We start from the raw sequence: 13,242 nt of genomic DNA on the forward strand, positions 1-13,242 counted from the left end.
CAGAGGAGGAGCAGCCAGCTGACTTTCTCATGTGGTTTCGCTGATAGTTTGTCATGGTTGTGGTTTTCATCCACCTGTATGGTCACATAAAGAGTGACAGAGACGGACAGATAGAGAGAGGGAGAGTGAGACATTAAGAGAGAGTAGGAGAAAATGTCTGTTAAGCAAGAAATGTAGGCAGAGGAAAAAATTCTAATGGAAATTAGAATTGGCTAACACACACACACACACACACACACACACACACACACACACACACACACACACACACACACACACACACACACACACACACACAGACAGGATTGCTGGGACACTTACCATCATCACACTCCCACGCCCTCTCAGCAAGGTTGATTGGCCTGTTGGTTGTTGATGATGACGCCAATTAATGATGTTAGTTAAAATCCTGGAAAAACAACACCTGTCAAGGCATTGCAGGCCGCTCCGTTCAGAGTGCCCGAGACATATAATTTCGACTGTGACTACAACAGGGAATGTCACCAAGCCTGTTTTCAGATGTCATCTTTCTCCCACATTGATCCAAGACATAGCCTCCGTCGCACAACATTCACAGCGCTTTGCCAGGGGAACCACGGAACTGAGGGCTGCAGGGAAAAGCAGGCAGTGACTTGCTAGTCAAATTTCAGGAGTAGAGGTGGAGGCTCCAGATGTGGACACTGCCTACAAGAGAAGGAAAACAAAACAAGTCTGCCTCAGATTACAGGTTTAACACTGAGCAGTCTTAAGAGCTCCCTCATGTACGCTGACCTCTGCGACTTTACATTCCTCTGCCCCTGCTCCCCTGGCGGGTGGGTGCTTAGGATCTCTTTGATGGTCTCTCATGTGATGCCACATTTTCTGTACAAGGAGCCTTTTACTAGAGGTAAAAAATAAAAAAAGAAACACTTCTTCTAAAAACAGAGGCCTGCCATTTCTCTCATCCATCATCTAACAATTCTATAAAACTCCATGCCAGGAGGTTTTCATCTGTACATGATATCATTACGCAAGCCACTTGAGTTCTGGATTGGAAGGCATTGTGATTTAAATCCAAAACCACGTGGGGGATTATCCTCACATAAACTCTTCACCAGACTCTGCTGTAGGGGTTATGTTAAGCTAAAGCATGTTTCATGTACTTTTACTCGCTGTGTAAAAGTGTTTGCAAGAGACAGAAACTGCAATAACAGCAGACTCAAGCACTCATTATTTATACTTGAGCCAAAAATAATCATTCTCATCATTGTACCATTCAAAGCTGCACTCATAAATATTTTATATCAAAAAGATGTCAAACTGACAGGAAATGATCAACAGGCTCTGCAGGTCCTCTCAGCTGACGGCCAGTTTTGGCATCTTTATTGTTATTATTTGGATTTCCGGCCCTCGATGGACTGTTTGTTATGCCCACTCATTCAAAGGTCATTCATGTTTCTCTCTGTCTGGCTGAACGTGCTGCTGCTCTCCTCCACTTACTGAACGCAGTCAGTCCAGAGAGCCACATGAGAGCTCATTCGTTGAGAAATATGGTGACTCTCTTCAAGTGAGAGGTTCCATAGGCTGCCCAAAAAGTGGCTAGATTTGTGAGCTATGGCAGGATTAAAAAATCTGAAATGAATGAAAAATGACTCCAATTTTATGTCAGTGGTGCTCTGTGTCTGCTGGATGTGTCATTTGGTCACATAATTGCCATATCAGTTTTAAAGGTAATATAATATCTCAGTGTTGTGTTTACAGCTTTTTTCAACCTCAAGTAGCCAAAATGCAGCTTTAATATTCTGTAAATATTAGCAGTATTAGTATTGACTGTAGCTAGCTAGATAACGGTTACAAGCAAAGTTGAGTTCTGGTTTCTCTTAACACTGGTTTGTTAACCACAGCATGAATCATATGCTATGAGAAAGTTTGGGGAAGGTCACGTGCTGTTTCAACATGAAGAAATGGTTTTGGCAGTTTGGTGGGGAACGACTTGAGTCAAACATCTTTGGCCTCACTGCCAAACATCAGTGGTTGATCTCATTAGCAATCACATATGGGTGTAATATGTGGGTGTCCACATACTTTAGGCCATGTAGTGTGTCTCTGTGTGAAGCTTTTAGAAATATGACTCAAAGTTGTTGCATTATAACCAAAGGCAGACAGTGATGTCCTTTGACTTACCTGAGTCACACAGTTACTTTACAGACACACTTTGAGGACACAGTCATGTGCAAACGCTTAGCCAAAACCTCTCCCATACCCATTTACCTCTATTAACCAAACCCTCCACACCTTAGACTTAAATGCTGATCATACCTGTGGGTAAGAACTTAATGGACTCCCAGACACACACCATTCCATACATTTCATAGTCTCAAAGATGACATACAGTTGAAAGAAACCCCTTTGAAGGTAATTTAATTGCATAATGAAAGGAACAGCTTGATGTTGCTGATACAGAAACATCAGTTAACAGGGCCGCAGTGGGGTGACTCCTCCTAACTGACTGAGGAAGCTGGTTGCTGCACAGAGAAAAGATTTCATTAGATAACATGTCCATCATGACTGTTGCTTTGTGCCATCCCACTCTGATTCTTCAATAATAATGAGGGACCACATCGAGAAAAAGGCACACACTGAATTTCAGCTATATAAAAGTGTGTTCACCTGGATTTATGCACTTTTGTTTCTGATGTAAATATTTGCATCTGACAACCAGTCTGATTAAAAAAGTAGCCTCATATTTCTAGAAGAACAGGTATGCTCTCAAAGAGGCTGAGCAAGCACAATACATGGCTCCGATGTTTTATGTAACTGGAATCTAGTTAATTTGGTCACATATCAGTTCATGTGTGAATTAACATTTCTTCGTGATGATTTACAATGTGTGAATTGATCACATGAAAACGTAGCAACATGATCATTTGTTAATGGTGCATAACAGGAATTCATGATACACCCTACTTTAATTCATGCATTCTATCATCATGAATCACTACTTAATCATTACTTAAGTATAAGATTTGCACCCTTACTCTGAAGTGTTACCATAAGATGATTTTAAATTGAGTTACACACTTTGTGTAAATTGCTGGTTTTACGCGTGTTAAAGGTTGACAGCATGAAGGACCTCTAGAACAATGACATCAAAGTCAGCACCATTAAATATTTTCTTTCTAATACATAGAAGTACCGTGACAGGGTCTGAAAAACTATTATCCTCGTCTTTGTCTGCCTGACATTTCGCAAAGCACCTCAGGGTTACACACTATTTGCTCCTCACAAAACAATTACACTAGGAGTGCCACACTTAGCTGCCATTCAGTGTCATGAAGAACAAGGATGGGCAAATATTTCAAACAGCTGAACAAGTCAGGGCTGTGCACTTGTTAGCAGCAATCAGTGGGGTCAACCAAGGGGCTGGTGGATGGGGTGTGGGTATGTCTGGTAAAGTGACAAGGTAAGATGAGAAGAGGCACCTCTTTGTTTGATCTAACCCGCCAATGTGTGGCAACGTGACAACATGATGAACAGCAGAATCTTTACAGGCAGAATTCTATGCAGTTCACAAGTACACAGAAAAACACCAACAAATGGTCAAGGTCAAGGTCAAGGTCAATTTTATTCATATAGCACATTTGAAAAGAACCAAAGTCGACCGAAGTGCTTTACAGACTTCTAAGCACTGCAAAAAGAACATACAATGAAGAAAAACAATATATATGCAGCCAGGATGTCAACGCCCAACCAAACTGAAAGCCATTGAGTAAAGATGGGTCTTCAGCTGGGACTTAAAAGATTCCATAGTCCGAGCAGCCCTAATGTCCAGCGGCAGGCTGTTCCAGAGCTTAGGGGCTGCCACTGAAAAGGCTCAGTCACCTTTAGTCCTGAGTCTGGATCTGTGGACCTCTAGGACCACTTGACTGGACGACCTCAGTTCTTTAATAGGTTTGTGGACCTGCATAAGGTCTGCTAAATAATGGGGGGCCAAATGCATGAAGAGCAGCGACCTAATGAAAGCATTCAAAAGTTCAATAATCTTAAATCCAGCCTCCTTGACACCCTCCATTCCAAACCCAAGAGCTAAGCCCAGAAAAGAGTCCTCTGTCAGACACTCTCTGAGCACAGCACAGTAAACCAAACCATAACGCACTGTAAGGAAGCCTTGGAACATTGGAAAGACAAAAACTAAAAGCCAAAGTAGATTCAAATATTATCTGGCCCTAAAAATAGATTATGGCTCTGCAGAATATCTTTCTACCCTCAGAGATAGAGAGCAGAGACAGATCCAAACCAAATACAGGCTCAGTGACCACAAATTAGCAATCAAAAAAGGAAGACACACCAAAACACACAGAAAGCACAATGTGGTCACTGTGTTCAGAGATACGCTGCTAAGAAACATTTACTTCAACAAGTTCAGCTCTGTAAATTCAGATTTCAGTGAGCTGAACGATGTCTCTGAATGAAAACTACCCCCGGGAAAAGGAGGCGGGGCATATCTCGCTGGGCCAATGTGTGTCAGTTTACCACAACCCGAGGCCGAATGAATGACCTACACACACACAGCACATTAACACACACACACACACACACACACACACACACACACACACACACACACACACACACACACACACACACACACACACACATTCACAAATATATGCACTGTACATACTGTCTATAGTATACACTAAGTCTTAATGCTGTCTGCCCAAATATTTGGAAAAATTGTATTTTGATGCTTTGTTTCTTGAAAGGTTGATGCCAATAAAGCCTTCTGCACTGAACTGAAATTAATGAACCCAAATGACTTCATCAGACCAGCCGGTCAACAAGGCATTCTGGGACAATGGAGGTAGTGTCGAGTAACACTATTTCACTATTAGCATTGTCAGGTTTAGCCAGGTAATCTTCATGGCAATGACCTTAGTTGTGTCATTAAGTCTGACATTACAGTACATTCCAAGCTGGGCAGTTTAGCGTAATGACACAGCGGTCAACTAAATTGCTACTTTGTCAGTTTTACTTTAATTTTTGCTTACGTGTGCAGTTTTCCGAATTTAGCCACTAGAGGGGAGAATTGAACAAAACGGATAAACCGCAGAATGCATCGAAAACTCCATTACTGCCATTAAGACTAGAGATTAAGAGTGATCTTAATCTCACAGGAAGACAAGGATGAAAAAAGGCTGATATATATAGGCCTAATCTTAATTTTAGCTCCTGTGTCATACTTAGTCCTGCAGTGCCAGAGATGATCCTGGTTCTTGTTAATTAAAAATAGAATAGAGCTATGCTCTCAGGGTTTTATTCCACAAACTCACCTTAAATCCCTACTTTAAGCTCCAGTGTTGGTGTTACCCTTGTTTGTGGTTATAACTCTTGTTTAAAGCTTGACTGTTAATCCTTGTTTAATACCCTCGTCAAGCTAATTGAAAACGTATGCCAGCCTGTTCTTAGTTTCACTGTCATCTGCATTAACTTTTTTTTTGGCCACATGGGAACAGCAAAACAAACTGTGAAAACAGCACTGAAACATAATCATTTCATGAAGTTGATATTTTGAATGTGTTAACACCTGTAGAAGGTCCAGAGCAACATTTGCATTCAGTTGGAGTCATGTTTCTGGACAGCTGATGAAGGTATGGCCAACATTTCTTTTAGCTCTGTTTTGGTCTCCAAAAGCTCCTGTGTGAGTGTGTGTGAGTGGGTGAATGTGGCATGTGGCACTCTGCATGCTTTCAGTTGTCAGTCAACTTAAGTGCTCTATACCAGCAGTCCATTTACCAGCTGACTCTAGTCAGCCTCTGTGTTGCTAGGCAAAGTTTATGTATATTAGACAAACTTATGTAATGAGTTTTTGTTTGCCTTGAGGGGCATTTACATGTCAGTGCTTCTATCAGTTCTTAATGAATGCTCACGCAGAACTCTGGCTCTATACTGTTATTACCTCAGAGCAAACATAGCCTCGGAGGACTGGTTTACTGCAGGTTTCCTACATTTCTCATGAGCTCTGAGCGAAGTGAAAGGTAGGCAAAAAAAACCCCTATAGATTATGGTCCTCACTACTGGTAATAAATGATTTATGTGTTTTTATAAATGCCTGCAGTTATGAAAACAAACATGTTTCATGGGAATTGGATCTGATTCAGTTTTGAAGTGATTTAATTTGTATTTAAAACAATGCTGCTTGGCAGCTACTATGAAAAACAGAATACAGTCTTCATAGTTTCCTTGTTTATCCTGGAGCAGCCTACTATTGCTGCCAACATCAACTTTCAGGAGACACAAAGACAAAAATTCCAAAACATTTTGAGGGTCATGGCATTTTTGTGAGCACTAGAACCCCGTCGTTGGCAGTTATCCTGGATCCCAGTACAAAATCCCTCTCTTGAGCATCTGCAACCGGGGGCTCAGACAACATGCTGTTTTTTTGTGACTGGCTTCTGCAGTACACGTATTGTGTGTTGAGGTCCCTTGGATTAAAACATGCTGACAGAGTGGTCAACACAGGCCTGCCTGGATATCATCAAACCACAACATGACTTTAAACAATTATTATCTGAGGACTTGCAGACCTCTGTCTTTATGTGAAAGAGGAGGCACTGAAACTTTTCATGTTTTTAGTTAAATCCTTCAGATTTTGGTTAGACAGTGCACTTTAAGATGAAAAGATCATTCAATCTCATGAATTACAGCACCACTAAGAAGTGCTGTACAGGAAAGAAAACATTCTCAATTATCAGCAGCATTGTGCTGACAGATCAGAGCTTGAAAAATCCTGTTTGCAGTCTGTTTGTACAGCGTAAAGCACATTTCTGTTAACACACACTAGGTTTACAGGCATATGAATACATGGACTCAGCATCTGTAAAACCATTGTGCACAAAGCCACTGAATGAGAAAAGTTCAGGTTAGCTGCTCTGCAAGACACTGCGCAGGACGAATGATATTAAAGATGAAGTAAAATAGGAATAAATACTTCGCTTATTACCTTTAACACAAAAGAAACTTTTACTGATGCCCAATGAAAGTTTATCTTATTTTAAAACCTACATTTTAGCAAACTCCTCACTTCCTCTGGAGTTCACGAGAACCCGCGTGCCGGCATGACCCTAAAAAAGTTGCTGATCTAACTTTTACCACCAAATTAATGAGGACCAAGAGTATATACGAGATCACCTAGAATAGCTTGTGCAACAGCTGCAGCCTGAGGCAGCAAAACATTGGAATAAACATGTTTTTGGAGCAATTACCTGTGTGAGCTCCTTTGTGCCTTTACCCAACAAGATCAAATCATTTTAATTAAAGCAAAGCATTAAATAACTCCATGGCAAGACTTCAAGCGCCTTGACTGTCAGCATACTGCATGTGTAAACAGTTACATAGAGAGAGAGAATGTTTATAGTTTGTTTGAATATGTTTGAAAAGTCACCACTTTGGTCCAGACTGAATTGTCCTAACAGCTATTGGTTGTATTGCCATTGTATTGTGTCCAGACATTCATGGTTCCCATGCAGCCTGCTGACGCTGGTGATCTAGTGTTAAAATCGAGGCCAACGTTTTGCTTGTCCAATAGTTTGATATTTAGAAAATGTTACCAAGCTATCACACTACACTAAAATGGTGAACATGGTTAACATTACTTGTTTAACATGTGCAGATTGTCATTGTGAGCTTGTTAGCTGTTGATGTGAGCATTTAGCTGAAAGCACCTACATCCCTAACATGCACCGCCTCACACTGCTGCAAGCAGAGCTCTGTTTAGCCTTTAAGAAACAGAACAACGGACAAATTCCACTATTTCTGCCAAATAAAAATAATCACTGACTTAGGTTTGAATATTTAGGGAAATGTTTTAAGTTTTAAAATCAATATCGTCAATTTGGTTAAGAGTTGAACACTAATGGACCGATAGCTGCATGCTAATCACGGATACCTTCATGCTCTATTGATCAGTTTTCTTGTACTTAATTACAAAAGTTAAATGGACACAAAGTATACTAATGCTAATTGGTTGTACAAGAGACACCATGAAATCGCAGTGTTTAAGTTTGGGGCAAATTAGCCACAGACCGCCTTTAACAGAAATATTAATCCAATGTTTCCACCTGAGGTTAAGTGTATCATGTTTAATTAAAGGTGACAACTTGATTGAAGGCTGCCGCACACGCCTTACTCGCCTCTGACAGCCGTTCTTTAAGGCAGCCGCTAAACCTGAATACCAACCTGCCACGCCCTGTGTGCGCTCACCTGTGATGGTGGCCAGCAGCATCTTTCCACCTACCTGTTCGGCCGCTCCCACCTCCGGGAAGAGGCTATAAAGTCCATCCTCCCGGCCGCCTCAGCACCGGCTTCTTCGCATCACTCTTGGGCTTTGACAAGTTGAATTGAGTCAGAACAGACTTCAACATGAGCACCATGTTCCGCTCTGGGTTATCCACCGTGTCCCTGTCCTCTTCGCCGACAATCACAAGCTCCAGGCGGGGTACGAGCGTCTATGGCGGCGCAGGTGGTAAAAACGTCCGGATCTCCTACGCCTCCAACGGCATCGGCGCTGGCTTTGACCTGGCTGGGATGCTCGCAGGTGTCGGAGGTGGCAGCAACGGTTTCGGCGTGACGGGCAACGAGAAAATGACCATGCAGAACCTCAATGACCGCCTGGCCTCTTACCTGGACAAGGTGCGCTCTCTGGAGAGCGCCAATGCGCAGCTGGAGCGTCAGATCCGCGAGTGGTACGAGAAGCAGACCCCCACCGTCAGGGACTACAGCAGGTATGAGGCAGTCATCGAAGACCTGCGCAGAAAGGTAAGCTTTCCCCGCATCAGTCTCAGAAATATGGCTTTAAGGGATTAAACTTTATAGTATTACTACGAAATATTGTTAAAAACGATCAGAAGAATACAATGACAACTTTAATGTTTTTTTTCTCCAAACTCTTCATGTGACCTCCTGCCGTTGTTGTAATTGATGTACTCTTTCTTTAGTTTTCCCTTTTTAAAAATCTGTAATAATGACAATAATAATAATAATAATAATAATAATAATAATAATAATAATAATTGAATTTAATAAAACAACGTCATTAAACTACGACCCCAAAACAACCCCCAAGCAAAGATGAATAATTTCATTTGTATTATATTAAATCTTCCTGATGTAACTCGATATGTGGCACTGCGCCAAGAAGGTGGGAGAGCAGAGTTTAGGGTGGGCTCCTCCTCCACAGATTACAATATGAGCCTTTAAAGAAAATCTTTTATGTCTTATTATGTAGCTTCCCTCAATAACATACTGTGTGCTCAGTGACTCAGCAGAGTCTGGATCAAACCACCACCCGTCTGATTAGAGGAGAAGCTGCTCTGCCTCCTGAGTTAAAGTTAGAAAAGAGTTAACTGGACTGAACTTCAAAACTAAAGCCTCTTACTATTTTGTATTTCTCATTACAATCCACATGCACTGCCAAGATATTTAACTCTTTGACTCCATTGTCAATCGAGAGTGATGCCATCGAGAGTGAAAGTAATTACAGTGGAATGCAAGTCAGGCGTGAAGCCAGCTAATCTCAACGAAACCCTGCCACCCCACATTTTACACAATACCACAAACATGCCTTTGTAGTTGTATTATACGCGAATAAGAACCCAGTAACGTTACTTTTTTCTTCTTTTTTTTAGATCGCTGCTGCCACAAATGACAATGCCAGGCTGATGTTGCAGATTGACAATGCCAGACTGGCAGCAGAGGACTTCAGAATCAAGTGAGTGAAAACATCAAAAGCAAGCTTTACTGTTTTATAATGGAAAAAGTCTGCAACTTTAAAGATAATTAAGATAATAAGTGGTAATTAGCGGTATGTTCTTTCGGTCGTTCCAGTCTATGTGCACATATTGTCACGGGGTGTAACGATGTGAGCAGAACGATAAAACAGGTGTAACTGGTTTTGGTGGAAGTTCTTTTTTTGTTGGTGGTAACACCATGTGTGCAGGTGCAGCAACATGACCCTCTGTGCCCTCCATACAGGTTTGAGAATGAGCTGGCAGTGCGCATGTCAGTGGAGGTGGACATCGGTGGACTGCGCAAGGTTCTGGATGACCTGACCACTACCCGGTCTGACCTGGAGATGCAGGTGGAGGGCCTGAAGGAGGAGCTGGTCTACCTGAAGAAGAACCATGCAGATGTGAGAGTCTTACTGTTAGAAATAGCATCAGTCATCTCTGTGAGCTCAGGTAGCCAGTGCTCCTCAGTTTCTACATGCTCATCAGTTTCTGCACTGCAAATAGTTTTTCAAGAGAGTGTCAACATTTGTCAGATACCACCAAAGAATGCTGTCTTTTGCTTGTACAAACAGCAGGTAATATAAAACAGTTTGGATGGTCTGCGGTGCCTTCCAGTTGTGTACCTCAAAGAACTAGAAGCTCCAACCACCTCCAGGGTACTTCCAAAAAAAAAAAAAACTCATAGGAGATCCTCTGTTAACAGCAAATCTCACATGATATTCAGTTGATTTGTCTGTTTACTCAGTGAGATGCTGACAGAGCAGTAGTGTGGTTACACAGGACGAGAGGTCAGTAAATACAGTCATTACTGAGGCTGTCAGTCCTCCGCAGTGGCCACAGGTTTGACTCCCACGTGCGGCTCATTGCTGCATGTCGTCCCCTCCCTCTGGCTCTGCCCTCTTTCCTGTCATGTCTTCAACTGTCTCTGTCACAATAAAGACCAAAAGCCCCCCCCCCCCCCCCCCCCCCCCCACAGGGGAGCTCTGAAAGAGAGAGCCAGAGGAATAAACACCGGCAGTCACAGCACACTCTCCTCTGATTTGGAGCCATTTACCAGCAGGCTCAAGAGGCTATTTTTTATACTTTTGGGAGTAAAAAGTGGATCTGTCTTCGCTCTTGCTTCTCATCCTGTCTGTGGCAGCAACCTGCGGAGGTGCAGACCTCCATTGTTGGGTTTTATCATGTATTTTTACTTCATGGACGTACAGCAAGGAGAGGGGAAAAAGAGCACAAACTGAGCTAAACTAAGCACAAACACACAAGACACACACGCCCTAGGTGCCTGACGTCATTCGTTAGCTTAGGGCTAACCTACAGTAAGGCATTCTGACTGTTTGATGTGAACAAACAAAAAAACTTTCCCATGATCATACTTGTGCAAGTAATAGTCAAGAGTCAAAAAGTCACTGAAGTGACTCCGTAATGTTAATTACACATAATCTATCCATTTAAAGTGGTCAAAATGGTCACTCCAGACCGAGTCAGGTTGTAGCAGCAGAGCGCCTTAGTGCACTGAACTGAATAAAAGTGTGTTTTATTACTCACAAATTCAGAACTTCTCCCTGTAACTGTGGTCGAGTTGTCTGTGTCTCAGAAACTCGTTGCTACAGTTGCTTTTCGTGTGGTTTTCATGTCTGACCTTACCTGACCTTTGACTCTGTTGTCCAACTTGTAGGATCTTGCAGCCATGCGCAGCCAAGTTTCTGCCAGCTCTGTGAACGTGGAGGTGGATGCCAGGCCTCAGGAGAACCTGTCTGTGATCATGGAGGAAATCAGAAATCAGTATGAGGGCATCGCTGACAAGAACCGCCGTGAAATGGAGGCTTGGTACAAGGTCAAGGTGAGGCGAATGAGACGATACCTTTAACCTCCTGAAACCATATTCATATCGTCTCATGCTTTCATATCAAGTCAAGATGTGGCCTATACCAATATATTAACATCAAATGGTTCCCAAGCAGCCTGAATGGCTTTTTTAACAATTTTCGTGTCCAATTTCATGTCTTCTAGTTTGATGAGCTGAATAAGCAGGTGGCATCCAGCTCAGAGACCCTCCAGACCTCCCGAACTGAGATCACCGAGCTAAAGAGGACCCTGCAGGCGCTTCAGATTGAACTGCAGTCCCAGCTCAGCCTGGTAATTCAGATGGCACAGACACAGATGCACATGTCCACACCGGAGGAAGCTGCTCTCATATCTTCTGCTGTGTTTTTCCTCCCGTGCAGAAAGCTGCCTTGGAGGGCCAGCTGGCAGAGACGGAGTCCCGCTACAGCCTGCAGCTGAGCCAGCTTCAGGCCATGGTCAACGGCCTGGAGACGGAGCTCAGCCAGATGAGGGCGGACATCGAGAGGCAGGCCACAGAATACCAGATGCTGCTCGACATCAAGACCAGGCTGGAGATGGAGATCGCCGAGTACAGAAGACTTCTGGACGGAGAGGATGTAAAGTAAGGGAATTCTTTAGTGAGATGTTTGTCACAAAAACTCCAACTTGATGTATGATTTATCTGTAGCTGGACTTTTTTCTTAATATTATGCCTGCACGGTATTGTTAACAACATATAAAGTGTTAATCAGTGACTTATTTGGCGCTACAAGCTAAGCTAACCGGCTGCTGGGTGCAGCTTCATATTTAGCTTACAGATGTGAGAGTGGTGTCGATCTTCTCATCAGACTCTCTGCAAGAAAGTCAATGGGCCTGTTTCCCCAAACATTTATTATGCAAAACTATTCTTTATCTCTTCTTTGAATGCTAAAAAAATAACTTTTGTCTGTCTTCTAGGAGACCTGTTGTGACAACTGTCAAACGTAAGTTCACATCAATGCAGTATTTTTAGCTCTTTGCTCATAAAAATGAAATAAATTACATCTTAAATTTTGCTGTGTTTTCATCTGCAGCTCAACCAGTCATAACCCAGCGGAGGAAGGTGGTGATCGAGGAGATTGTTGATGGAAAAGTGGTGTCCCGCACAGAAGATGTGGACACAGAGATCATTAAGAAGTAGATAGAGTTAATCCCAACAGATCTGGGTCAAAAAAAAAAAAAAAGAAGAAATCTTCAAGACCTCCTGTTGTATTTATTCTGTGTCTGACACTCATGAGATGTCCACTGAAGTCTCCTAAAACTAACCAGGAACAAAATGTTTTGTTTTTTTTTATGTGTAAGAGGACTCTGTAAGAATTGGAAAGATTATAGATTACATGTTGGGCCTAAATGACATACGTCTTGGTTTTATATCACTCTACCCCAAAACCTGCTGAAATTGTTGACAGTTTTACAGACTGTCCTCCAATCTGCCAAAAGCGCACATTAGGTGGCACTGTGAGTCTGGATGATTAGAAAGGAAATGCAGCCTCGAGGCCTTTCATTCTCCATTGGATTGAATGGAAACATGCAGTGATACGATGCTTTTCATTTGTGTTTGAAAGCATTTTCTTTGAGCAATGTCAGTGTGAAAAAGTTTGTGTTGCGATTG

At 42.4% G+C, this 13,242-nt stretch overlaps 1 protein-coding gene across 1 annotated transcript; it reads left to right on the forward strand.

The window, feature by feature from the left end:
- The first annotated feature begins 8,356 nt into the window (after window positions 1-8,356).
- krt97 (keratin 97) lies at window positions 8,357-12,821 on the forward strand. The gene is made up of 8 exons (XM_070977905.1): window positions 8,357-8,796; window positions 9,666-9,748; window positions 10,012-10,168; window positions 11,443-11,607; window positions 11,778-11,903; window positions 11,993-12,213; window positions 12,549-12,574; window positions 12,665-12,821. The coding sequence occupies exons 1-8, from the start codon at window positions 8,401-8,403 to the stop codon at window positions 12,769-12,771; spliced, it is 1,281 nt and encodes a 426-aa protein (XP_070834006.1). The 5' UTR covers window positions 8,357-8,400; the 3' UTR covers window positions 12,772-12,821.
- Window positions 12,822-13,242: the final 421 nt, after the last annotated feature.

Source organism: Chaetodon trifascialis, chromosome 2, assembly GCF_039877785.1.
Source record: "Chaetodon trifascialis isolate fChaTrf1 chromosome 2, fChaTrf1.hap1, whole genome shotgun sequence".
Taxonomy (NCBI): domain Eukaryota; kingdom Metazoa; phylum Chordata; class Actinopteri; order Chaetodontiformes; family Chaetodontidae; genus Chaetodon; species Chaetodon trifascialis.

Coding starts and splice junctions, on each gene's coding strand:
- krt97 (XM_070977905.1), top strand. CDS start 8,401: ATGAGCACCATGTTCCGCTCTGGGTTATCCACCGTGTCCCTGTCCTCT. Junction 10,169..11,442: donor TGAAGAAGAACCATGCAGAT/GTGAGAGTCTTA, acceptor TCCAACTTGTAG/GATCTTGCAGCCATGCGCAG. Junction 12,214..12,548: donor CTGGACGGAGAGGATGTAAA/GTAAGGGAATTC, acceptor TCTGTCTTCTAG/GAGACCTGTTGTGACAACTG.